Raw genomic sequence first — 27,071 nt, forward strand, 5'->3', positions numbered from 1 at the left:
GGACAGTGTGCAGCAAGGGGTTTCGCTGGAAGAGGAACGTGTGTCCAAGGGGATGCTGCAGCTCTCTGGGCTTTTGTGGCTGTGACCAGAAGTAAGTCATGTCATGTCCTTCAGTGGACGGCAGCAGCCAGCGGCATTTTAATTACTGCTGCTGACAGCTGGGGACAATGTGGCCCCGGAGGATGTCAGGCTGTGGCTGCATTTCATGTGCCTGTTTCTTTGTCTTGGGGAAGGGTCATCATGGCTCCTTGCTTGAGCTGGTGCTGTGTAAGCAAATACCGTAATGCAACAACTACTGATCTTGGGTTTGTTATTGCTAAAGTTGGGGACAGCCAAAACAGGCTTATCCAAGGTGGGGGTTGGTTTGAGCTGCTGAAGGGAGTGGGGCTGTTGGGTGGTGAGCCGGGATGGAGCTGAGACGTGGCTGAGACCTGGCTCCTCATGGACCATGTGAGCAGCCATGGGGGTTGAGAAAACCTGACAGCCAAGCCCGAGATAAGGGCTGGGGTTCATTTCCCTTCAATATTGACCTTTGTGGGGGAGATGCTCGTGTCTGAGCTGCTCATGCTCAGCTCCCTGCAGCCCTGGGGAGCTCATGGGCTGGTGCTGTGGGGCTGCCCCAGCTCTCCACGCGGGGGTTCTGGGGTGTATTTTGGCTCAGGAATGAGCTCTCTTGAATGGAGACTGTGGTGATAAAATACACCCTCAGCCCTGTTCAGTGCTACTCTTGCCTCCGGCAAGCATCCCTGTGAAACTCGGCACTGTCTGGCTGTAGGAGTTAAAAAAGCAAATTAGTAACTTTTAATTTGCTTGGCTGCTGCTGGCAGCTGCTGAGCTGGGTTTGGGGGATCTTTCTGGCAGGATGTTTTCATGTTGCCACCCTCAGCATCGCTTCTCTTCCAACAAGCAAATGTGGTGCTCTTTTGTGTTGGATCCAGATGCTTCATGAGTATATAGGTTTGGATCAGACCATAGGGACGGCGCTCGTGCCAGTGTCTGAATTACAGAGAAAGGTGGCCTTACAGTCTTTCAAAAACAGAGAATAAATCCTGTGCATACGTACCCCAGCCAGCTCCTAAATCCACATGGACACAAGTTGTGGAGCGCTGCCAGGAGCAAGGACCAGCTATGTGGAGGTACCACTGCTGCTGGTGGGGTCTGAGGCCACATGAGGGCCATCTTGGTCATCTTCCCAAAACCTCCCCACACTTGGTGGAGGAGGTCTGCAAAGCCAGCAGCCACTTCTCCATCACTTGGATTTTTAAATTTTTTTAATGGCTGTAAATGAAGCCTGTCAGTGCAGATTTCCCTTTGGAGTACAGCAGAGGTCCATGGAGCTTAGCAGCCTTGGGATGGGAGGACCTGAGGTTTGATATGCTGCGATTTTTTATTTAGGACTTTGATTCCTGTCAACTGATCAAGCAATTTCTCCTCCACATCCTGCTGCTCTCTGCAGCCTGGTGACACACTGGAGGGCTGGCTTTGTGTGGCTTCTCTATAATTACCTCCTTTTCTCCTAATTTACCATTATACCTTACAAACTGTGTTTAATTGCAGCGTGATAATTACAGGCGATCTCCTAGCGCATCGTTTTAAAGCGCTCAACCCGCTGAGCCAGGGACAGCCAGCAATTTCCATCCTCAGTGCCAGCGAGCTGCGCCAAAATGGGTGTTTCTGTGCCCGCTGTATGTGAGAGGGACCTTTGGAGCAGATAATGAGCTTTGCTGGGCTGGGAAGGTCACAGCCACTATCTCATTACTTGCCCTTACGGTTTCATCCTCTTATTGCAAGGCATCAGCGTAATAAAAGAAGCCAGCAGGCCAGCTCGGGGCATGGGTTTGTTCTAACTGGCAGGAGGCTTCAGCTTGAAGCTGGGTACGGAGGCATCAGGGCAGGGTCTGCCCGTGGGCTCTGTGGCCATGTGTGGCTGCCAGTGGGACTTTTTGGGATAGGGAGAGGAGCTGAGTTGTTTCCAGAGAATGAGGTGAAAACGTGGCGCGAAGCGCCCTGAAAATCTGCGGTTTGGTCTCGCATCTCCCTGTGCCCATCCCTGCGGGGTCCATGTCTCTTGTGAGGAGGAGCTGGGTGGTCCCTGTCAGGCTGGGAGGATGCAGGATGGGACAGGGACAGGATCCTGACACCTCCCTGCCTGCAATCAGAGAAAGAGCAAAGCGGGGGGACCTGCTGCATTGCTCCAAGCTTGCGGGACCCACGTTGCCCATCGTGGCGCTGAGGATGTGCAAAGGGCTCTGCTCTTCGCCTTTCCTGGGGGCATTTCCACCCTTTCTCCTGGCTAATGATAGTCTTAATGCCCTTGCAGTGTGGTGCTTGCAGGGGAATAGTTGTTGAGCTCAGGCGGGTGGGCATCTCCATTGGTGTGACAGCACTGCTGAGTTGCTTCCTGGAGTTGCTGATGGCCACAAATAGAAATCCAGAGGCTGAGAGGCTGACGCTGTAGGACAAACCCATGTTCAGAGCTTGCAAACACTTTTGGGCTGAATTACTTCTGCCTAGCAAAACTGCATGTGATTGTGTATCATTGGAGCACCTTCATGATGCTGAAGATGGATGTATGATGGAGCTCACCCTTGGGACACTTGCATTGTGGTTTATGGATTTAATTTCGCCCCAGCCAGTTTGGTGCTGGGGCTGATCCTGCAGAAATCCACCTGTGAACTGGAATCTGTGGTGAGAGCAGGCAGGAGCAGTTGGGGATGGAGATAACACAAATGCAGGATCAGGTTCTTCCATGCTGCGCTTCCTGGGGAGTGGGAGAGAGCAGACATGAATACAAAGCAGAACATCTTTTTAAATCTGATGGGTAGCACTGATTCTATATATTTATTTTTTTTTCTTCCCAAAGGACAGAGTCAAACTTGCTGTGTTTGTTCATCATTTGATCTGAGTTTTGTTCCTGCCTCTTCCTGCAATGAGGGGGCTCGGTGAGGTGGGACTGGGGGCAGTGGTGAGCACCCAGGGGATGTGGCTGTATTCAGGATGTCACCAAAGGCACGTGTGCTTGCCCCCTGCATTTTTCTTCCTTGTGATGTGATATTCATTCTCTCTGCTTTGTGCTTCTTCACCTAAAATATGAACACCTGATGCTTTGTGTCACTTCCCTGGTGGTTTTTTTTTCTGATGTTGTTAAAGGAAAAACTTACCTTCCCTGGATGAGACTCTGATCCTGCTCCTATCCAAAGGAGAGGTTTGATGAAGAATTGATAAATTGGAGCTTTTGTTGTGCAAATCCTGGTAATATCAGGCCAGGTCATGGAAGCTGAAGCCCTGACCCTGTTGCTTGAACCAGAGAGACCTTGATATCCAGGTGCCACCTGCAGCCCAAATCTAGAGTAACCTGCCAAGGGCTGAATAAATCACATGTGAAATCCATGTAGATGGAAACAAAGAAAATAACTAAGTCCTGGGGATAGTTAGAAGCCTGTTAAGACATTCAAAACTCTCTCATTTTAAGCCTTTTGGATAGTTTTGAGTTTTTCAGGCCAGCATTTATCTACAGAGGACCTCCCTTGGTATGACGATGGGTTGGAGCTAGTGAAGCACAAGCACAGTAAATTGGCCTGTAAGTTGACAGCCTGCCTCCAAACTCCTATGTAATTTCCATAAAAATCATATTATCCTACTTTTAAACATAAGAAAAAATTTAGTGCATTCCAACTTGCAGAGATTTAAGGGAGGGAGGAGGTGTTACAGCCCTGCCTCTGTGTTCAGCTTCATGTGGGGTTGGGAGTTGATGGCAAAGGAAGCAGCAAAGCCAAGGTGTTTCAGTCTAATGTGAAAAATAACCTAAAAATAGAGTTCTGAGGGCTGGCTTTCTCTCATCAGACAATAGAAAAGCAGCTTGCGTGACCTGGCAGTGTCCCATCCCCGAGCGGACATCCTGCACCAGGAAATGTCCTACTGGGTGTCTGGCACACGTGGGAATGGGTGATGCTGCAGCCATGGCGATACTGAGGGGGGGTCTGGGGGCTGTGGTAGTGGTTTATGGCATCGAGGGGTTCTCCTGTCAGCCTAGGTTGTGGTGTCCCAGCTGTCCCTTCCCTGGTGGCACAGGACAGGAGCGCTGTGCATTCTGCAAGGCGTCACTTAGAGTGCATCCTGTGAGCCCTCCTTCCCCTGTGTGTCTGCGTGTGTCCCTGTGGCTGGTGGGTCCCGAGGGTCTGTTGTGGAGAGAAGAGGGCTTCTGGCCATGGTGAATGTGTTATGGGTGCCAGGCCGGGCCTTTTGGTGTCTGCTGAGCTCTGTGGCTCTGGGCAGGAGCTGGGCATCCTTCCTCTCTGCCTTCTCGGAGCAAAGGCCTTGCTGGCTCCCAGATTTGAGCATCCTCTCCTGTCTGTGGCTGTTACCCTGGGGACCACTGTCCTGTCTGCAGGGTTGGAGATGGAGGTGGCTGCTCAAGATCTTAGGGCAACTGCAAAAGGCTGGGCTTGGCTGAGGTTTGTGAGAGCCCAGCCTGGGCTCCCAGGGACCAGCGATAGGGTCAGGGACAGAAATGGGCTATGGGGCTGGGGCATGGCAAGCCAGGCTGTCATGGGAGGTGGGGCATCACGAAGGCTTCGTGGACTTGGGGAAGTTGTCAGTGTTGCAGCCATCTCCTTGGAGATGATTCAGGTTTGGATGGTCAGAGTTGCACTGTCCTTAGCCCTGTGGGTATGGGGGATTGTGCAAAGCTCTGGGACTGTATTTCATAAAACCAGGGTCTTGGGAGAGGAGGAGGGGGGTAGTGGTGGGGAGTCAGCTCTGGACTCACCACGTGCTAGTGCTGGCTCCATGACAAGTTTCCAGGCTGCGCTGGGTGCTAACATGTCCCTTCCTCCCCTCCAGGCTTGCCGCGATTTCCTGGACTTAGCTGAAACTCACAGCCGAAAATGGCAACGGGCACTGCAGTATGAGCGGGAGCAGAGGATCCGGCTGGAGGAGACCATCGAGCAGTTAGCCAAGCAGCACAACAGCTTGGAGCGAGCCTGCCGTGGGGCCCCTGGCCTGTCCGCCAGCAGCACTGGCATCACCAGCACAGCCAAGGGTGAGCACCGGCAGGCCAGACAGTGGGGCTGGGGCTGTTACAGGGCAGAGCCCTGTGGGAAGCCCTAGGATTAACGGGGACTTTCTGCTCGGTTGTTCCCAGCAAGTCGGCAGAGATGGGAAGGATGCACAAGGCAATACCCTGTGTGTCCCCTGAGGTTGTTTTTTTTTTTTAACAAATCCCATTGCACCATAATTGTCCTGCCGCTCCTTTCTTGGGGACTTGGATGTTCCCAAGATACAGATGTGGAAGAGGGCTGTGTCCCCAGCTTGTTCATGCTATTCCAGACTATTTTGGTAGCCTTAACCCTCACCGGTGGGCACACCTCTGGCTGCTCAAGGGCAGCTATGGTGCTTGGAGGTAGCCCAGGCTGCCCTGGCACTGTGGAGTTCCCAGCTGCGTGGGGTGGCGATGGCACAGCCAGGGCTCATTTGCTGCTCACAGGAGTTACTGGGCAATAAAATCTAACAGCTTTGCATATTCGTGCCAGATCTCCTTCCCTGTGGGAGGCATTAGCCTACAGCCGGGTAGCCAAAAACTGTAAATAGTGCCTTGTCTGATTTTTAAAGGATATGTAGACTCAAGGGACAGAATAGCGGCTGTTACAGGGGGTGGTGGCAGTGCCAGGCACTGCCCTTGTTCTTGTATGGCCTCAAGGAAATGGCCTCAAGTTGTGCCAGGGGATGTTTAGATTGGATATTAGTAAAAATTTCTTCCCTGAAGGGGTGGTCAAGCATTGGCACAAGCTGACCAGGGAGGTGGTGGAGTCACCATCCCTGAGGGTGTTTAGAAGACATGTAGACATGGTGCTTAGGGATGTGGTTTAGTGATGGATTTGGCAGTCCTGAGTTAATGGCTGGACTTGATCTTTTCCAGCCTAAGTGATTCTGTGGTTCTGTGGCGCCGCTGGGGAAGGCAGGGGGGAAACTGCTGTAGCACCAGGCTCTTGTGGTTGAACCCCAGCTGGTAACGAAGTGCCATGCAGCCGCTTGCTCACTCCCCCTCAAAGGGGTAGGGAGGAGAATCTGAAAGGAATGTAAAACTGAAGGGTTGAGATAAGAACAATTTAATAATTGAAATAAAATAAAAAGAGTAATAATGATTCTAACAGTTATAATGAAAAGGAGGGAGAGGGAGAGAGGAATGAAATCCAAGGGGAAGAGAGAAAAGAAAACAAGAGGTGCACAGTAAAATTGCTCACCACCCGCTGACTGGTGCCCAGCCAGTCCCCGAGCGATGATCCCCTGGCCCTGGCCAACCCCCCTGCCCTCCAGGTTATACACTCAGTGTGACATGCCATGGTGTGGAACACCCCTTTGGCTAGTTGGGGTCAGCTGTCCCGGTTGTGTCCCCTCCCAGTGTCCCGTGCCCCTCCAGCCCTCCCGCCGGCAGGGCCTGAGAAACTGAGAAGTCCTCGACTTGGTATAAACATCCCCCAGCAACAGCTGGGACCATCAGTGCACTGTCAGGGTTGTTCTCGCCCCAAATCCAAACCGCAGCACTGCACCAGCTACTAAGAAGAAAATCAACTCCGTTCCAGCCGAAACCAGGACACAGGCACAATTCCAGCCCGACCCCATTGCAGGGGGTGACCCTGCTCCTTTGGAGGAGTGTGGGAATGATGCAGGGAAGGAGGTTGCTGCTGGGGAGCTGAACCAGCTGCTGAGCTGGACGGGTCACTGTAGCAAGGTGGCTTCATCTGTGGTGACTCTTCTGGTCCCTCCACATGGCCTCGGCAGTGCTGTGCCAGATGCCTGCGACATCACCATCACCGGAGCAGCAGTACTGCCCAGAGGTCTTGAGAGAGGTGACCAGCTCTGCCCGTGTGCCCTGCATCGGTGAGGTTGCTTGACTGCTTGGTGTAGCTGCTCGAGCGGTGGATTTGTGGCAAAGCGGTGAAGTGCATAGTGAGCCTGCACCCAGGGAGCAGTGCAGCAAGGACAGGAGCAGGGGAGCTGCACCGGGTCTCAAAAGTCACTGCTATTAAAGTCTGCTCCTGGCTTTGTAGTGATCCCTCCCACCACAGCAGAGAAGAGAGAAGTTTATAAGTGCAGGGCTGGAAAATCTGAGGGCCAGGAAATCTCTCTGAGCATCACCTGAAACATGTGACTTTATTTTTTTTTTTTCTTTCCCCCCTCCCCCCCCTGTTTTAATCCAAACCAGATTGCCTGGTAGACAGGGCGGTGCTGGGGTGGCAGCCGCGTTAGTGGTTGGGTGTGCGAGTCACGCGCATGTGTCTGGCTCAGGCAGCCTGGTGGCATTTTTGGAAGTGTTCCTGAACACGGCAGGGAAGCCTTGTATGCCTGGATTGCAGAGCAGGACACAGGCTTCCAGGGCGCATCCTTGCTTTTAGGAGCTGGAAATTGGTATGGCATCCTTTTGTGGAGTGGGATGGAGAGGAGGGGGAAAAGCTGTAAAGGGAACCAGCGCTGGTGGGGACAGGAGGAGGGTGGGCTCTGGGCACAGGCTCGTGCTTGACGGATTCTGAAAGGGACCAGCAGCACCTGAACATCTCAAACCCTTTGTGCCAACAGGGAGTGTGCAGTCTGCAAAAGGAGAGGCCAGTGATGAAGATGAAGAGACGGAGTATTTTGATGCCATGGAGGATGCGCCAGCTTTTATCACTGTAACCGCAGACCCCAAGCACCACAGGTAAAAGCCCCTGCCCCAGAGCCATGCGTTGCATGGTGCAACCTGGTGAAACCTGCTGTCAGTGCAGAGGGAGCACTGGTTGCCTGGTGGTGTGCTTGGGCTTGAGGGCAGCATCCTCTCCCGTGGGGCTACTCTGGGTGCATGTCCCCCAGCAAACGGGCTGTCTCTGCCCAGGGCTCTGTGCTACGCCTGTCTGCTCTTGCATTCCTGGAGCAAGTGAGGCTGAGGATGGTCCCAGCTGTAGTGAAGAAGGCAAGCATCAAACCTGTGCTGTGGAAAGCTGAGTCCTCTGCCCCAACAGCTGATGTGAGCTCGAGGGAAGCCTGGGTAGGGACTTGGAGGGAGATCTCTCGGAGCATTGGGCAGAAGCAGGGAGTATCTTGCCTTTGTCTGCCTTGACCTGCTGTGATGCCTCCCTGGGCATCTGTCTGGTCTGGAGGTACCTGTGGTCTGAGCCATGGTCACATTGCTGGGCTCACTGGCAAAAGCAGAGGCTCTGCACCCATGCTGGGACATAGGCGCTGAGCATTCCCTCTCAATGCCTGTGCATGGCCTCCATCACCTTGTTGCCTTCGAGGCAGCACCCTAGGGTGGTGCAGGGAGGTGCTCCAGGTGATGTTGGCTATGCTGCACCACCTCCAGTTCTTCTCTCCCCTTCTCTGCTCTTTCTGGTGTTTACCAGCTGGTACTTTCTTCCCCACAGGCGTTCAGGCAGTAACCTGAGTGGGGCCAGCGAGGGCCACCCCGAGGACTGGAACCTGGAGGACAGTGTGAGTTGGCCGGGCAGAGTGGGTGGGACAGTCCCAGTGGGATGAGACCAGGGGACAGGAGAAGGAGAGGAGGTTGTTGGAGGGACTGTCCATCTGGATCCCTCCTGTGCCACCAGGATGGAGCAGAACTGGTTGCTCTGTGAGCTATGGGCAGGGGACAAATGTCAGCAGCCTTACAGCAGCACCCCAGACACCATCTTGAGGGAAGCAGGAAAGTGTTGCAGGGCAGTGTCACCATTGTTACCGTTGTTTCCCCTGTGCTGTGGAAGACAGGCTTCCAGCGATGCTTCCCAGCACAAGTGCACACAGTATGTCCTGAGCTGTGGTTGCTGCTCCTGGGAGCTGTCAGGTCCAGTTGGGTCATGCTGGGCTGGTCCAGCTTAGACACGCGTTTCTCCTGTTGCTTCCACAGGTCTTTGAAAGCTCAAATCAAAGCAGCTGCAACGAGTCCACTTGCAAAGATCTCCTGCCAAAGAAAAGGAGACGGACTCGCATCCCTGACAAACCCAACTACAGCCTTAACCTCTGGAGCATCATGAAAAACTGCATCGGCAAAGAACTATCCAAGATCCCCATGCCTGTAAGTGAGCATGTCCCAGGTGCTGAGGGCAGGCCGAAAGGGTGCTGCTGTGATGCCAGCATTGAGGGTTTGATTTGGACATGGCTCCTGGCTGTGCAAAGGATTTGGATTATGGCTCCGGGTGGTCTGGTCAGGTGCTGTGGTAGCACAGCAGCCTTGAGCGGGACAGGAGCATGTCACCAGTTTCCAGCCCAGTCCTGCACTGGCAGAGCTCTCTGAAACCACCTCACTCATTTCCCCAGCCCTGCTCTGCAGCACCCATCAGTGTGTCCTCCCTGCTCAGCTCTGCTGACTCTAAGCCCTGCATTTTTACCTGCAATTTATTTATCCCTTGAAATCATCCGTCTGCTGCCAGAGAGCCAGCACAGCCAGAAAACTAAACCCGCCAGGCAGGAGGAGGCTGTGCTCAGCGGCTCGGAGCTGTAGTGCTAATTGCTTTGTGGTAAATAGCTCTGGTGTCGTGGCTGTTACATTAGGGACTGTTTGAGTTGGGTTGGCTCTTTCTTTGGGACTGATCCATTCTCCTGTGCCAGCTGTGGAGAGCCCTGGCAGCTTGCTCACATGAGTCCCAGAGTGAGCTGGAGCAGAGGGGATGTTGCCCAGGTGTTCTCTGCAAATCCAACTGTTGCAGAGGCAAGGAGGGAACCAGGACACCTTGAATCCCTGAGGATTCAAGTGTTTCAAGCAGGAGCTGGAAGAAAAAAAACCTACAGCCCTTCTTTTCAAAGCAAACCAGCCCTTTTCAGGCTGCCGCTTCTCGAGCAGGTCTTCACCAGCCCAGTAAGCAGCATGGGTGGGACTAGGTGCCATTGTAAGGAATCCCATTTCCCCAAAACCCAGAAGCACTGTGGGAGAGTTGTAAACCAGCTGGGGGTGACTAGGGTTTTTTGTGGTGCTGACTGGTGTGGAAGTAGCCCAGCAAAGTGTGGTCCATAGCCCTGGCACTGTGTTCAGGGTCCTTCCTTTGCTGGGTAAAGGGGAGGAGCATGTTACAGAGGCTTGGATGCTGAATTGATTGTATTTCTGTCTCTTCCTAAAGCAGTGCCTGACACTCTCCAACTGAGAGTGATGCGTGTCTCTTCCTTGTGCTATTTCCAGATGAGATATACAGCCCCGTGCTGTCCATTAGCGTTTCTGCAGCAGCATCAGTATCAGATGAAGGTGTGATGGGTACAGAAATAAGCTCAGAATGTGAAATACCAGCAGCTGCTGGTGTCTGGAGAGAGGAAGTTTATACCTTCCCTATCAATAAAATCATTCTGGGATCTGCTAAAGCTGAGTCTGAAGCTGAGGGCAATATGTTCTGCTTGAACAGCAGCCCCCTGATGTGGCTCAGGGGATGTAATTACTCCATCCCTCCCTGGGGCAAGTGGATCCAATTTCCCAGCATTGCTGTCTCAGTAACCTGTTCAGCAGAGCTATGGGCTGTAAAGAAGGGGCTCAGCCCAGCATCAAGTGCTCACTCACTGTCAGCTCCTCTCTGGATATCTGTACAGATACAGAGGAAGGAAGATGCTTTGCACCTCACAGGCTCAGCCCAACACGGCATTTCCTTGCTGGGGCATTCACCCCAAGAACAAGCAGCCTGTGGGAAGACAACAGGGTGCAATTTAATCTCCTTTCAACAGATATTTTAAGTTCTCCTTCCATAGTAAGTGTGCTTGGAGCACAGGAGAAGGCAGCAGCTCTGTGAATTGAAACGGAGCTGCTGAGTGAGGGCTTTCAAGCTGACGTTGTGGTAAATGGAGTGAAGGAGGAGGAACAGAAGGAAGCGGAGCAGCCGGCTCAGGAAGGGCTGTTTGGAAACGTGGTTAATTATAGTACAAACTGTTAATGAGCATGTTGTGTGCACCCAGTGATGGGAGTTTCTCTTTCCGTGTGCTTCAGCTGACTCTTGGCAAATTACGAGCATTTCTGAGACCTGGTCCCCTTCCTGAGGGATACGATGGACTGAAAAACCTCTCTGTACAAACAGCATCCGCCTTAAATTTTCCTCTGAACAAATCTGCAGCATTGAAAATGAAGAAAACAGGTTTAGGGATTTTGTGTTTCGGGTGGGTTCATTTTCCTTCCTCCATGGAAGGGTTTTGCTTTGCTGTTGCCAGAGCAGTGCTGGTGGAGAGGATGCAGCTGCCGGCTTTGTTCTCGTGCCGCCTGCATCTCTCCTGAGAGTTGTCTCAAGCCGGCAGTGATTTGATTTTTTTGTGTGTGGATGTGATGCTGCCCTTTCTACACAGCTCTTTCTTTCTGGGATGCTGTAAGTACCCTGCTGCTTATAGGGCTTACAGGCTAAATCCCCAAGTGGAACAGTCTGGAGTTTGTTTTCTTCAGTATTAAATACGTAACTTGGCTTATAGAAGTCATTCTCCCATCCTTAACCATCTGCTTCTTCTAAAATAGATTTCTTTGTTCTGAACTGAAAGTAAATGTAAATTTCACATCATTTTGAGGCAGAAGACCTTTTGAGAAGAAGTATCTCCATCTTCCTTTCAATTATTTTTTTTTATTTCGATTCTTTTCAGAACAAAAATTACTGCTAAAATCAACCCTTTGTTTTTTTTTCCCCAGAGATGTTTGCAGCCTGTCCAACCTTGCAATTTACGGCAAAGTTTTCTAATTGATAAAGCAATGACTTGGGGGGGTATAAGTACAACACTTTTGGGGTCTTCCAGGACAGGGCTTCCCCTCTGCTCTCTACTCCATGGGGCATGGCTGCTGCCACTGCCTGTAGCTCACACATGCAGTTTGGGTGCTGTCATGGGGCTGCAGTCCCCAGGAGCAGGGAGACCCTGAAATGGAGCTTTTCAAGGTTTCCTGAGCAACTCGGCTGCGGCCTGGCATGGGGGTGGCTTTGCCACGAGGTGATGGAGGGCAGCCTGGGGAGCAGCACATCTCTGCCCCACGTTGCTGGTTGCTTGTGGCTGGTGGGATGCTGGCCAGGAGACAGGAGGGACCTGATCTCGCTGCTGAGGCTCGTTTTGGGGGTCACTGCTGCTCCATCACTGGAGCAAGGTGATACCTGCGTAGTTCACTGGGCTGCCGGCTCCCTGGCCCACCTCTTCTCAGCTGGAAACTTCAAAGCCTTCATGCTTTTGTGGTATGGTTCAGGGAGCAGAGCAGAGCACATATTTCTTGCCTTGATTTAACATTTGAGTGATGCTGCAGAAGCAGTGTGTGCCCAGCGTGCCTTGGCACATCCAGCCCCACGCTGTCAGCTGCCCTGTGGGGCTGCTGCTTCGGTTCAGCAGTTCCCATCTGCCTGGATCCTTGGCTCTTGGAGTACGTAGCACCGTGCTTGGAGAGCCAAATGTGTGGGATGCCAGTGGTTAGCAGGGCACAGTGCTGGGGGAAAAAGGCAAAGGATGAAGTGCCTGGCTTGGCATCTCTCCTGCTCTGCTAACTCTTACTTGTTCCCCTCCAGGTAAACTTCAATGAGCCACTCTCCATGCTGCAGAGGCTGACAGAGGACCTGGAGTACCACGAGCTGCTGGACAAAGCAGTCAAGTGCGAGAGCTCCACGGAGCAGATGTGCTTTGTTGCTGCATTTTCAGTGTCTTCCTACTCAACAACTGTCCACCGCACCGCAAAGCCATTCAACCCTCTGCTGGGGGAGACCTATGAGCTCGACCGGCTGGAGGAGTTTGGTTTCCGTTCCCTGTGCGAGCAGGTGAGCTGGTCTATGTAGGGGCTCTGTGTACCTTCCCTTGCTGCTCATGTCCAGCCAAAGCAGCCCTTCCCTGAAGGAGACCGGACATCTCCTCGCACTGAGCCTTCCTCCTGGCCAAGACAGCCAGTGCGTTGCTATTGGTGCTGGCAGAAGCAGCTGCACGTGCAGCCCAAGCCATTCTTCAGAAGCCAAGTGTGCCCACTCCAGTGTTGCAGAGCAGGAGGTGGGGAAGAAGGAGAGGAGAAAGGTGCCCTATCACCCTGCCAGGTCTCCTGGCAGCCGTTCTGGAGCTGGGGTTGTTGTCACATCTCAAACCTTGAGCAGAAAGGAAGAAGCTCTCCTTACCCGAGCTCCTTTGTAGCTATAAAGTGATGCCCCAAATGGTTTTGGGATGTCTTTGGGCCAGAGGGTGTCATAAGGTCTTGTTTCTTGTTGGACTGCAGAATTTTAGTTTCAGAGCTTGGGAGCAACCTGAGAACCTCTGACAGCCCCATGCTCTACCCACAGAGTGCATCTGGCATGCATCAGTTAAACAGCAGGTCTTAATTAAAAACCTGGAGTGCTTAGTGAGTTGTGACCTGTGAAGAAAATGAACTGTTTAATATTTAGCACACTTGGCTGGTTCGGCCTGGGTTCCTGGGGAGAGATGGGGCCATTTATCACCCCTTTCAGGGGGGACATCGCTTTGGTGGGGCCTCTCTGTTCTTCAGGAGGTGGCTGTGCCATCTTGGGGACTGAGCAACCACCACGTCTTTTCAGTGTTCAGAAGCATCAAACAAAATCACAAACCTCTGTCACTCTGCAGAGTCTGATGCAGGTCCAGGACCTGCAGAGCTGTTCAGCAGACCATGCCCTGAGACTCGTAGGATTTTTGGAGGGGCATTGCATGGGAGAAGGGTCTTACTGCTAATCTGGACATGCCATGCTGTGCTGTATGATGTTTACAGCAGATGTCAGACATGTGGACAGGACGTACTGAGAATATGCAGTGAAGGAGGCTCAGGCTTGCACCGGCATCCCTGTGTCCCCCTGACATTGTTCAGCTCGTCTCTGTCCTCCTCCTCATCTTCTCCAAGTCATGGCCCTTTGTACCCAAGTCTGGAGCAGTCACTGTAGCAGGTGCCATGCTCTGCCATCAGCAGGGGACACAGGCACGTACAAAACCCCTCTGTGATAATGGGTGCCCAAGCTCGACAAACTTGGAAAGCTCTGGCCTGAGGCAGGATAGCAGCTTCTGTCACATCCCTTCTCTCGGCTGCGCTACTCCAGGCAGTGACAGACTCTGTGGGGTCTCCTGGAAATGTGAGCCCTTGCTCATGACAAAAGGAAAGGTCCTTCAGTAGATATCTCCAAGATTCGTGTCTCTGCTGTCCCTTTGCACCATCCAGAGCTGCATGCCCGATGTCAGCCAGCTTTGATCGTCCCCAGCGATGCCCACATGGTCTGTCCCAGTCTTGGGAGCTCATGCCCTTGGCTGCAGTGAGCCAGGACACTGCTGACCAGAGTGTAATGAGCTACAACTGCGAATGTGCCTCCTGTTCCTGCTCTGCCCAGCCCCTTGCCTGCTCCCAGGAGGCAGGTCAGAGGCTGCAGCATCACACCTTCACCTCCCCTTGCCCAGCAGTGATTCCCCTGTCCTGCCACACAGCCAAATTCCCCAGCTGGCTTTAGGCACAGCAGAGAGAAATTAGGAGTCTCTGTTCTCCAACACCTCCCTGGTGCCCCGTCTCCCTGTGCTGTCACCCTGCTCATCCCAGTACTATAGGAAGTGGGTGGTTCCTTATCAGGATGCTCAATCTGTCCCTTAGCCAGCAACACCCCTCATCCCTCCAGGGTCCAGCCGGAACAGGAGGCTGGGTTTATATCCTCATTTGGGCTGTGGTGATGAAGCCCGGTGCTGCCTGTCAGGTGCTGCTGGACAGCGCTGACCACATCACTCCCACACCTTGCCATCCCTTGTCTCATTCCTTCACCCTCCGTTTCACCACCCTCCTTCCTCCATTCCTGTTCCATCCCAAATAAATGACCTGCTCTGAATTGCTTTCTCTGGTTGGTCCCAGTTTTCCTGCATCTGTACCCAAATCTGCTGTTTCTGACACCTCGATGTTAGCTGAGCTGCAGGCTGGCCTGAACCCTGGGTGCACCCTCCTGTCTGGTCCTTGAGTCCTTCCCTCGCTGGCACAGCACATGAGCTTCATTTGAAAATAGGTTTACTGTAACTTGGAACAAACCCGCTCCCTTGCAGCGCTCTGGAGCCTTCGGTTTATGAGCGGAGCCTCTAAATCTCCCTCCTGGACCCACCTCAAAAGGGCACGTTTCAGTGACAGTAGCTTTGTGCTGATGCAGCGTTGTCAGCGCATCTTGCCCCGGTGCTGCTGTCAGTGCGGGCAGCGTGGGGTAGACAGACACCCTTCCTGCTGCTCTGAACTTTCCTCGGATGCTGCATGCGCTGCTTAGCCCACCAACACACTGAGCGAAGCATTGATCATCTCGTGCCTGAAATCCAGTTATCCAAATAGGATTTTCTCTGCTGGTGACAGTGAGATTTAATGGAGAGGTCTTTGCTCATGTTTGTAATCCAGTAGCTTGGGGCGCTCAGCCTGTAATTATGTTGGTGCAAATAATCTCTGATCTCAGCAGTGCAGCTGTCGGAGCTTGGTGGTTAGTGGGTTCCCAGTGGTGGGTGATGCATGCTGGGTCGGCTGTGTGAGACCCTGTGAAGGCAGAGCCCTCTTGTTGGGGTGTCCTGCTCCCACCTTGCTCTTGGGCAGCTTTTCCAGTGCAAGGGAATGTGAGTAATGTCCTTTTACAAGTCATGCCCAGGACAGAGGATATTGTATCCACCTTTCCAGCCCAGTGTGTCTGTAGGGGCAAAGCCAAAGTCTTGGCTGAGCAGGTCCGTGTGTCTCAGACAACCTGGAGACTTGCATCCCCCGGGAATTCCCAGGCAGAGCAGTGGGAGCCGCTGCTGGTAGGAGAGGTGCTGTTACACTGGGATTACTGGGGATCTAGGCTGGATGTTGGCACATCACCGTTTCTCAATCAGGACCCCTGAAGAGTGGAGTAGTGTCCTGGGGTCACAGTACAGCATCGTTTCACAACGATAGTTGATTAAATTAACATTTTATTGATAATGCTTCAAATAATGTGCCTTAGAAAATCCTGGCAGGAGCTCGGTGCATCTCTTGTTTGCTGCCAGGGTACTTCATGGGAGGTCACCCTGATGTTCAGGAGGAGACCGGAGTGTTCAGGTCAGCACAGCAGAGCAGCCTGAGGGCTAAAGCTGGTGTGCGGCTATTGCCTCTCCTAGGAGTCACGCTGTGAGACTCGCCAGGGCTCTCCGGTGCTGGTGGCTGTGATCTTACGGGCTGTTTCTCCTCTCCTCCAGGTGAGCCACCACCCCCCGGCAGCTGCCCATCACGTCTACTCCAAGCGAGGGTGGACGTTGTGGCAGGAAATCACCATCGCCAGCAAGTTCAGGGGCAAATACCTCTCCATCATGCCACTGGGTAGGTGACTTACACCGACAGGATTGGGGCTTGCTTTTTTCCCTGCACTGCTCATGCAATACTCAAAGGTTAAAGTAACATGCCAGTCCCTTGGGCTCTCCCAGGGCTCAGTGAATTCTACCCCAAGCAATGCAGAGAGCACAGATTTGTGCTCCTGATCACAGACAACCCGACAATAACTCGTCTGCCCTGGAAATGGAAATTACACCAGCTGCAAAGGGAGACTGCTTTGCTTGCTGCTAGCACCATAGTGGTTTGGAAGTATCTTGCCTGCCCATTAATTGATTTCTTCTCAAATGATATATAAAGGTTAGCTTACTCCCTGTTTTAATCCTCTCCCTGGCAGGCAGATGCACTAAGCTGCCTGCTTCCAGTGTTCTGTTTGTCTTCTGCCTGTCGCCAGGCTGGGCAGCACACCTGGGGCTGGTCCCAGAGCTGTGGTGGTGCCTGGCTGGTCTCGTGGCACTGAGAATCAACCAGGCAGCTTGTTTCTGACCTGTTTTTAAAATTAGTGCTTTTGAGGGGGTGGGAAGAGGGCCGAGGGCCTTGCAGCTCTCTTGCTGCAGCAGCCCACAGAGCATGCAGCAAGGGAGGGGTGAATCCAGACCCGGCGCTGGTTGGGAGCTGATGGTGGGGGATGCAGGTAGAGAGGCCAGGTTGGCTCTGGGGACAGGCATGGTGCTGGGGTGCTCCAGGGGAGCGTGCCTGCAGCCCTGCCCAGCCATCTGCCCTTGCTGAGCCCAGGCACCCCTCTGTCTGCAGGTGCCATCCACCTTGAGTTTCACTCCAGCGGGAATCACTATGTCTGGAGGAAAGTCACCTCCACCGTTCACAACATCATTGTGGGCAAGCTCTGGATTGATCAGGTCGGTGGCTATGGGTCCAAGGTGATGGGTCCTGCCTGGCCTCACCGGGCTCCAGGGAAGGGGCAGGGGGGCTGGAAGGACATTGCCCTCCCTCCTGGGGTGTATGCCAGTGCTGCCTGGTGTCCCCACCATACTCCTGCCATGATAGGAAGGTGTGCTTTCCTGGCAGGGATGAGGGGGGAGGCTTCTTGGGAGCTCCTAATGGCTCTTCCCAAGGCCAGCAGCTCCATGCAGCAGGGTGGTCATATGCGTGGTGGGTTCTACTGTGCTGCTGGCGAGCCACAGGGCTCGTGGGGGTGGTCGCTGTGGTGGCTACAGCCAGAAGTAATGCTGCAGCTGGTGTTGATCTGTACCTGCACTACAACTAACACCTGATTTGTCTCCTTGCAAAGTCTCTCACTCGCTGTGGTTCTGTGTCTTTTATCTAGTCTGGTGAAATAGAGATTGTTAACCATAAGTCAAAAGATAAATGCCAGCTGAAATTTACCCCCTACAGCTACTTCTCCAGAGATGTCCCCCGAAAGGTACGTAGCCATCCATCTCCCTGCTCCTTCTAGCAGCCTTGTGTGGGATGAGACCTGACTCTTACCTCTAAGCTGGGCTCACAGGATCCCAGTATCGCAGCTGGGATGAGCCCCAGCACGGGGCCAAGGAGCCACACTGGCACCTCTGATGTGGGTCACCAGGGAGGTCTGGGGGGAGGGACCTCCAAGCATAGCCACTGTTTTGGCTCTCCAGGTGCTGGAGCTGCCACAGAGACTGGAAAGGGTTTGGTGGGCTGGAGACCCACCTGTGTGGTCAGAATGGGCCAGCGTTCCCCCTGTGCTGGGCACAGCTGATATCTGAGGACATGCAGTGCCAGGTCCACCTGTTCTTGTTGGGGCACCTGGAAGGTGTTCTGCCCTCCTGTGCCTCTCCCTGTGCTCTGGATGTTTCCAAATGCCACCAGAGCCATCTCCTTCTGCCAGGTGACAGGGGTGGTGAGTGATGCTGATGGTAAAGCCCACTACGTAATGTCTGGCACATGGGATGAGAAGATGGAGTGCTCCAAGATAGTGCATAGCAGCCACGGCAGCACCAGCATGGAGGGCAAGCAGAAGACAGTCTACCAGACGCTGTCTCCAAAGGTCCTGTGGAAGAAGTACCCCCTCCCGTGAGTCCCCTCCTCGGCGTGGGGTGCTGTGCTTGGGGGTTCAACAGCCGGATGGGGATTAATGGCATCACCCTGAGTCCCGTGGGAGGGAGGGGGCTTGTGTGCCTAGTTGTGAGGACATGGGAAGGGGACCAGGACTTGAGTGGCTGGTTTGGCTTTTTCGATGTGAGCACACGGCAGGAGAGAGCAGGTCCCTGCGAGAGGAGGGTGGCTTCTGGGGGGATCCGTTGCAGGTAGGTTTTGGGCAGGTGAGGGTACTGTTTAGGTTTTTTTGGGCTGCTGGCTATAGTGGGGAGGTGTGTCGGCTTTCTGCCTTGCTGCTGCGTCCCTGGCCATCTTGTCCCACTGGTTGCTTTAGCCCTCTGGAGACCGGTCCTCTCTTGAGACTCTTGCCCACGGTGGGGCTGCTCTGTCTCCAGCCTTCAGCAGCACCAATGGCCGGTCCCAGCTTTGGAGGTGCTCTGTGGGAATGGTCCCCTGTGGAAAGCACCCTCCGCTTGGTGCCACCGGTTCTGCAGTCGGGGATCCAGCAGCTCTCGGGTGAAGCAGTTTCATGTCTCAGTGGTGCAGCGCAGCAGCCAGGCTTGGCTTTTAGCTTCCCTATATGGAGCCAACAGAGGAGGGGTCTGCTCCCCTCCAGGACACCATTGAGGTGTCATTGGCATCTCCACTTAGAGGGTGGGAGGCAGGGCTCCCTAAATAACCTCTGTGTATCTGGTTTGGGGTAGCAGGAGAAGCGTCAGTGGGGCTGGGGTGAGATGCAAGGACGCAGAGGGCCGGGGGAGCTCCGCTCACGGTAGGCACCGTCTCCACCACCTGATCAGGGCTCTCCGCCTGCAGGGAGAACGCCGAGAACATGTATTTCTTCTCTGACCTGGCCCTCACCTTGAACGAGCCTGAGGAGCGAGTGGCCCCCACGGACAGCCGGCTGAGACCCGACCAGCGGCTGATGGAGAGCGGCCGCTGGGATGAGGCCAACGTGGAGAAGCAGCGGCTGGAGGAGAAGCAGCGAGCTGTGCGCCGGCGGCGAGAGGCCGAGGCTGTGGAAGCCCTGGAGGAAGGTAAGATGTTCTGGGATGCTGGCAGGCAGGGACTGCCCGCCCCTCGCTGCAGGAGGGGGATGTGGCGAAGAAAGCCCACCGGCTTTGCGGGATGAAGGAAGGACCCTGCAGCTGTTTGGGGGCTGGGGGAAGTGCGGGAGTTGCCGGCTTTCAGGACAAGCAGCCCTTAGCCCCTGTTTCTCCCTGGACAGGCAAGGACTACGAAGGCTACATCCCGCTGTGGTTTGAGCGCAAGCTGGATGCTGTGACGGGGGAGCTGATCTGTGTTTATAAGGGCGGCTACTGGGAGGCCAAGGACAAGCAGGACTGGAGTACGTGCCCTGACATCTTCTGAGCCACTCTGCTGGCACCGGGGTGGCCGGCCCTGCGCCTCGGTTCACCGGGACAAACAGAGGGACAGTGAGGACACGCTGGCACCGTCCCGCCGGCAGTTAACAGTGCGAATACACAGAGTCAATACATACAGAAATTTGAAAAGCAAATCTAAACAGGGATTCCAAACCTATTTTTTTACGCACTAATAAATAGCATCCTTTTCTTTTTAATGATGGCTTTTTCAGCGACTAATTAGGAACGAGAACACGTGAATCTGGTTCGTTTTTAGCCTAGCATATTTATTGCTATCAGGAGTTGCTGCCTATATCTTTCAGCGCCTCAGCTTTATCAGCTGAGACGTCAACTTCCAAAGATGCTCGCATTGTGGGGATGCTGTGCATTTGTGTGAGCTCTTTTCTTTGGTATTTTTTTTCCCCATTTGTGTGTGACTTTATAGAATTATTTAAAAAAAATTAATAATCTGCTTCTGGTTCAGGTTCCTTCAAAAACAGATGTGAACTAGCCTGCATCCTGCTCAGAAAGTGTCTCCAGGGGCTGTGGCACTTGATCCTCGAGGCTCTAGGTGGTTCTCACAGTGCCCAGTCATCCCAGTAGCACCAATCAGGATATTTTTCTTCTTTACTTTTCTTTTTTTTTTTCTTTTTTTTTTTTAAAGAAGTGTTTGAGCAGATTCCCCGCAGTCTGCCGTGTTTAGTCAAGGCTTAGGACTGTCTCTAACATGATGCTTTGTGAGAGTGATTTGAGTGAGGTTTGGTTTGGTTTTCCTGCAACCACATCCAAAGGGGAAAACAGCCTCGCTGAGGCTGGGAATGCCTGGTAGACACACAGAGGAGGTCTGCAGGTCAGCGATGCTCGGGGGTTCCAGTACCAGCTCCCTCTCACTCCATACAGCTGCAGCCCAGGGGTTGGCAGGAGTCTGGACCTCGGTGCCAGGTTTGCAGGCAGCATCTCCCTGCTGAGCTCTGCCTGATGCAAGCGGGAGGGGAGGGAAGAGATGCTGTGGTGCTGCTGGGATGCAGCCTTGGTCCTGGGTCTCCTGTCCCTGTGTCTTCCCCATTAAGCCAGACGGGTCTGATCCACAGTTCCCTGGCACTGGGGGTCACAGGCTGAGCCTGGAGGACACCCACGGCCCGGTGCCCGGCTCCGTGCCTTCTCCCTTGTGGCTGGTCTCGCCCAGGAGCAGTTTCAGGTCATCACTAAAGCAGCCTGAGCACAAGGCGGGGGGAACCCCATGTCCCCTGCTCACCCCTCCTGTGTGCCATCGCCTTGCTGCAGCCCTGGACCTGCTGGGAGAAGCGGAGCAAGCCCTGCCAGCCATCGGCACGGAGCAGGAGCCAGCGGTGCTTGGGCGCCGGCCACGCAGGCAGGTACCGCTGGTCCCCAGCAGCACAGGGGAGGATGGGGGTGGCAGGGCCCTGAAGATGGGATCTGCTGGGCCAGAGAGTATCGGGGAGGCCTGGACACCCACGTTTGCCCCGTTGGATCTCATTTTTGATGTCATCTTCTCTGGGTCTTCATCATATCACAGACTGCTGCCTCCCGGGGTGAGAGGCCAGCCCTAGCCGGACTGTCACATCCACATTGGAAGATAATTAGCAATAATAAACTCTGAGGCAATGGTAACTGGAATACCCAGGCTGCACATGGGACATTTATGCAATCAGGTTCCTCAACCATCAGTCTCCTCCTGGTCAGCTTCTCTTCCACCACCTCCATACCTGTTACTTACAGCAAACCTACGTGTACAGTATATATAGACCTTGTACGGCGTAACAGTAGTGAGTGGCTATTGGAGTGGCAACACCCACTGATTTCAATGTACCCTTTAATCTTATTTATTTGCTTCTAATTTATATATATATATATAAATATATATAAAATTATTTTGCTTAAATTTCTATGGTACACAATAGAAGAAAAATAATGAAGACAGAAGTGTCTGTCTGAGTTTTTGTAGCATGAGTACGATTTCCCTAGGCTTGTCCGGAAGGTAGGGTTGTAGGGGTGATGGTGACGGAGTAATTCCCAAAGTAGAGAAGCAACGTTTTGCTCCAGAGCTGGATGTGATAGCATTTAAAAGGTGTTAGAAAGACATTCCCTTCTGGAAATGATGCATTTGGGGTTTGAAGGGTGGCATTTGGTATCCTCCGTGTTCGGAAGTGGGATGCTCCGAGCCACTTCCCAGCTCTCTGGGTGTTACAGCAGCCGGTCTGGCATGTTTGCTGCTTCCAGAGCCTTCCTGGAGGTTTGCTTGTGGCTCTGGTGCAGCTCTTAAATGATCCAGACTTCTGCGTTAGCTGTTGAATGCAGCCTGCGGAGAGCTGCCGGATGTCCCAGCCCCAGGATGTGCATATCTCCTTTGGAGATGGGCTTTCGCCTACCTGGGAGAGCAGAGGATGCTCCACACTAAACCTTGATGCTGCTGGCTCAGTTTGTGGTGGCAACCAAAGTTGCCCAGGGGATTTTATCCCACTCGAGGCCCGAATTGGTTTTGTAAAATGGGCTAGAAATAGAGCTCTTCAAAATGCCTTATTTTCCTTGTTTGCTTTGTCAATGCAAGTGTTGCCTGAGAACTTGGAGAGGTGAGAAACTCCTGCACGGGCTGTCCCCAAACCAGGAGCCGAGTGTTCCTGCAGCGGAGTGGGAGCGAGATGTTGCTCAGTAAGTGCTGGCACCAAGGGTCCTGCTGGGCTCTGGGACCCTGAGGGGTCCTCTCTGACGTACCTCCCATCTCTGCGCCTGCCTAGAAATCGCCATCACGGACCCTGCACAGCTTAGCAGAGCTCGGGGGAGCGCGAGGAGCACCCTCCACAACAGAAGTCCCCCGTTTTTTAGGTTAATTTTAAAAGTTGCTCTATCTTCCAGTGATCATCTAGCAGCAGCACTTAATCAGAGCACCATCTCCTGGTCTTTCTATTCCCCCCCAGAGGATTTTAATGTCATTCCACTGTAAATGCTGTTGAATGTATTTCTTTTGGAATAATATATTGTGAGTGATCCCCTCTTCTCCTACATGGTAATAAAACTTGGATTCGGGAGTTTTAAAAGCCACAGTGCTGAGATGGTCACTCGCTGCCCAAGGCTGCAGGTGGGGGTCCTGGAGGAGCCCCGAGGCGGGTGAGCGCTGGGGTGCGCGTGGGGGCCTGGGCATGTGGTGGATGGTGGGTGAGGTGGCCAGGAAAGGGACCAGAGGGGGTGGCCCAGGGGAGGAGATGACCCAGGGAGGGTTGTTGAGAGGAGGTTGCTCAGCGGAGGGGGGCTGTGGGAGGTGGCTCAGATGGCAAGGAGGTCCAGGAAAGTGGTTCAGTGAGGGAGAAAGATCAGGGGGAGGTTGGCCAGGGGAGGAGATGGTCAGGGAAGGTGACTGGGGTGGGAGAGGAGGGCCAGGAGAGGATGTGGCCCAGCAGAGATTGTCCAAGGCAGGAGGTGTCTGTCCATGGGCAGGTTGCCCAGGGGAGGAGGTCCAGGAAGGCCAGAACATGAGATGCAGCCCAGGGGTGGTACCCATGGAAGGAGGTGTTCCGGGAAAGATAGCTTAGAGAAGGAGGATGAGGGAAGGGGGTTGCCCAAGAAGGAAGGAGAGCCAGGGGAGGAGACCATCCACGGGGGATGTCCCAGTGGAGTTCGGCCAAGGGAGAAGATGGTGGCCCAGGGGAAGGTGCCCAGGTAAGGAGTTTCCTCTAGGGATGGTGGGAAGGAGATGGCTTCAGGGACGTTGTCTGGGACACGCAGTGGCCAAAAGTTGAGGCCCAGGGGATCTGGGCAGGGGAAGCCTGGAGCGGGCAGAGGCTGGCCGGCTGCTGCAGCGTTACCAGGCAACAGACACACACAGCCCTGCCTGCCCTGCCTGCCTGCCCCAGCCCAGCTTGGCCAGGTGAGCACGAGTTGGGTCTGGGGTGGGGGACTGGGCACTGGGAGCCTGCCTGGTGGTGGGGAGAAACCTCCGTGCCTGCTCTGGGCGCAGGCAGCGGGGCACCGGGCACACAGTTCCTGGGTGCAGCAAGTGCGCCGGCACCTTGACTTTAACGAAAGGCAAACCTCTGCACCCTACAGCACCTGCAAATCCACCACCCCTGCGGCGTGGCCCTCAGCCTGGCGCCACAGCTCTGGGAGGTGAGCGGGCTGAGCTCTGTGTTGGTCTCGGCATGTTCACCCTGAAGCCTAATGAGTTCACAGGGGGCTCCTAGAGCTCCTAGAGGCTCACCCACACCTTGCCTTGTGTTGCAGACCTGGGTGGCAGGCATGGAGCTGGAGGAGGCTGTCTTCAAAGGGCAGAAACTCAGTAAGGCTCACACAGGTGCCTAGTGCTGCACCTGGGGCATGGGGGTCCCTGGCTCTCCCCCAGCCCCAGACCAACACCCTGCCGTGTTTCTGGGGGGGCGGCGGGGGGGGCTTGTCCCATCCACTCCATAGCAGAGCGGTTTGCAAGCCCCGGGTGCAAGAAGCCAGGGCTTCTGCCTGCTGCCCTCCCTGCCTGTCCCCACTGGAGTGCCCCCCCCGGCCTATCCCAGCCCCCCCCCAGGCTTTAAGACTTGCTGCTCTGTCCTGAACAGCATCGCCTCTTTCCTCCTCTCTGCAGACCTGGACCCAGGGAAGCAGCTGGGTTTTGCAGGATCTCGGGCAAGGGAACACCGGGATTGTGGGCTGCACCCCGCTGATGCCCGGCTCAGCCAGGTGTGGGGCGTGGGAAGGGGGGGTCACATCATGGGGGTGCAGTGGGACCACCCAGGGGACGATGCAGCCCCAACACCAGGGTGCTCCTGCCTTGTCCCACAGCCTGGTGCACTGAAGTTGTCTGAAGACGGGTGGCCAGTGGTGCCCTGTGCCCCGCGCTCCCCTCTGCGGCGGCATGGGGTGGCTGTGCGGGGCACCACCGGCGCCAGGGATGGTGACATCTCTCCTGACACCTTTCTTGATGGCTCTTGGATGGCTGGTGAGTGGGGACAGGGCACTTTGGTACTTTCTGGGCTCTGCTTTGCCCCCCTGAGCCTGCCAGCCCCAAACCCTGCTGCAGAGGGTGCCTGGCTGGGGCCCAGCAGGTGACCTGGTGCTGGGGAAGAGGATTTTGCAGCTAGAGCTACTTAAATAAAACAACAGCGCACCACAGAGACCGAAATAGCAAGTGCTAGAGAGCAAAGCTGTACCCGGGGAAATGTCAGAGGGGCTTTTGCAAAGGTGCAAAGGGCAGTTTCGGGACCATCAGGTAGCAGCTTCCCATTTTTTGTGATGGAAAAGCTAGCAGCATCCCACCCCTGTGCCCCGCTGCGCCGGCCAGCCTTTGTGCTGCAGCTGCTGCTGGGCTGTGCTGCCACGGCAATGCCTGGGAGCATCCGTCAGGGTGAAAAATTACCCTAGTTTACAAAAAAAAAAAGGATTATATTGTGTTTTTTTTCTTTCAGAAGCAGTTGAGGTTGAGGATCTTGCTGGAGGGGGTGGGATGCCTTCAGTGTTTGTGCTTAGGCGCACACCAAATGCTTCCTGGTGAGAACAGGCAACGCCGGTACCTCCAAGCTGGTTCAGATCCAGCTGGATGGGATGGCTCCTTCCCATCCCTGCCTGGGTGCAGGAGAGGCTCAGGGCTCTGCTTTCCCATGCAGAGCTGGAAGGACACCGTTCCGGGTGTCCCCGGGGTGACGCCAGCCCTGTCCCATGGGAGGAGCGCTGCTGCAGGCTGGCTCAGCTCCTGGGCTCCCAGCGCAGCCCGGGGGACCGGAGCAGCTCCAGCTCTATCTGCACAGAAGACTTTGCTGCCAGGTTTGGGGAGGTCATGGTGGAGTCCCTGCTGTCCGAGGAGGAAGATGAGCCTGCTGGGGGTGTCCCTACTGAGGGAGACGACCCTGGGCAGGATAAGTCCTTGTTCCCTGCAGGGAGAAGACTGGATGTCCAGCGACAGTTGGCGATGGAGCCGGCCAGATCTCTTTTGCAGGGCAGGTCTCCACCTCTGATGGGAAGGGAGAGCCTGGAGTCTCTAGGAGAGAGGATATCCAGACTAAGCCAGAGCAATGCTTTGGGGATGGCCTGGGGGGGTCCCTGGCCAGACCCCTCCACGCAACTGGCCCTGGGAGTGCGGGGCTCTGCCCATGGGAGTCCACACTCCAGGGAAGATACGTTGGCCATCGCCTTGCATGGTGAAGACCTGGCTGCTGGGCATCCTCAGAGAGGTGTCTCTGCTGGCAGGGGCACGGCTGGTGCAAGGAGAGGCTCTGCCCATGGCAGTTTGCCAGGGGCCAGCAGAGCTGGGACCAGGGGACATCTCACCAGCAAGCCCCTGGGCTCAAGATGGCAGGAGCCACCTGCTCTCCAGGGACAGCATGGAGGGGCTGTCACCCTGGCTGTGGATGACATGGAGAAGGAAGGTGCAGGCAGCAGGTGGAGGAGAGCTCGCTGCTCAGCTCATCAGGAGTCCGGGCCAGCTGCGCGGTGCTGGCACAGGGCTGGAGGAGGATGGAGAACGGGGACCAAGCAGGGGGAAGGGGCACGGCTGGGCCAGGGACCCTCTCTCTGGGCAGGTGCAGTGAGCTGTGTGCAGGGCATGGAGGCAGGGACCAGCCCCAGCTGCTCGTGGGGTTTGTCTGGGGGGTGTGAGCTCTCCCCCCAAAATGCCATTTTTCCTGCAGCGGGACCCTCTGGGCGATGCGGAACCAGGACAGATCTGTCACCCCGGCCAGGACGAGTGGCTGCGTCCTGGTGGCAGTGTGGGAAGCAGAAAGCCATGCTGCCCTGCAAGGTACACCCCTGGGCTGGCTGTGCCCTGCTGTGGGGTACAGCAGGGTGGGTGTTACTGCTCCAAGGGGACAGCCCTGGCTGTGGCAGGGTGCAGCAGGTGGCCAGTGCTGGATGAGGGGACAACTGCTGGCTCTGCCTTCTGCCTGGGTGTTGGAGACCAGAGGGATTGTGACCAGGACATCAAGCCTGGCCACAGTCCTTGGGTCCCATGTGATGGCCAAGGGAATGCACAGGGAAAGGAGCAAATGGGTTTGTAGCCCCACTCCTGGCTGCCACTGGTGTAGCTGGTGTCACTGTGTTGGTCCCTGCAGAGGAGCCAGGAGGGGAAGCGAGAGCTGAGATCTCGTGCGAAGGGGACTTGGAGCAAAGGGGACAGAGCCAGGTATGCCGGAGGTGTCGAGGACGGATCCCACACTGAGGCTGGAGACTCAGCTCAGGCCTGCCCACAGGTGCCTGCCAGTGCCCCGGGAGCAGAAGATGGTGGCACTGGAAGCCCAAGAGGGTCCTGGACCCCTGGTCACTGGGTGGACGTCCTGTGGGGTCTCTGCCTGCAGAGCCAGGGAGCGGTGTGGGCAGGGATGTGGATGACGGTGTCCCTGCCACAGGGCTGGCCTGGCGCTGCTGGCACCCACCCAGGATGCCTGCCGTGGGGACCCGGTGGACCTGGCGAGGATGGTGAGGCTGCCAGAGTGGGAGCTGGCCAGGCAGCG

At 54.9% G+C, this 27,071-nt stretch overlaps 1 protein-coding gene across 2 annotated transcripts in view; it reads left to right on the forward strand.

Moving 5' to 3' along the window:
• OSBP2 (oxysterol binding protein 2) overlaps nucleotides 1-20,280 on the forward strand; it is a 117,439-nt gene extending 97,159 nt beyond the window's left edge. For both annotated transcript variants that reach the window (XM_055795966.1, XM_055795967.1), the window contains 11 exons: nucleotides 4,843-5,041; nucleotides 7,576-7,693; nucleotides 8,397-8,463; nucleotides 8,876-9,043; nucleotides 12,465-12,710; nucleotides 16,099-16,219; nucleotides 16,982-17,085; nucleotides 17,514-17,609; nucleotides 18,054-18,238; nucleotides 19,079-19,299; nucleotides 19,491-20,280. In XM_055795966.1, coding sequence (XP_055651941.1) covers nucleotides 4,843-5,041; nucleotides 7,576-7,693; nucleotides 8,397-8,463; nucleotides 8,876-9,043; nucleotides 12,465-12,710; nucleotides 16,099-16,219; nucleotides 16,982-17,085; nucleotides 17,514-17,609; nucleotides 18,054-18,238; nucleotides 19,079-19,299; nucleotides 19,491-19,633 — 1,668 coding nt within the window. In that variant the 3' untranslated portion in view covers nucleotides 19,634-20,280. The remainder of the gene's footprint in view (nucleotides 1-4,842; nucleotides 5,042-7,575; nucleotides 7,694-8,396; nucleotides 8,464-8,875; nucleotides 9,044-12,464; nucleotides 12,711-16,098; nucleotides 16,220-16,981; nucleotides 17,086-17,513; nucleotides 17,610-18,053; nucleotides 18,239-19,078; nucleotides 19,300-19,490) is intronic.
• Nucleotides 20,281-27,071: the final 6,791 nt, after the last annotated feature.

This window comes from Falco peregrinus, chromosome 2, assembly GCF_023634155.1.
Source record: "Falco peregrinus isolate bFalPer1 chromosome 2, bFalPer1.pri, whole genome shotgun sequence".
Classification (NCBI taxonomy): Eukaryota; Metazoa; Chordata; class Aves; order Falconiformes; family Falconidae; genus Falco; species Falco peregrinus.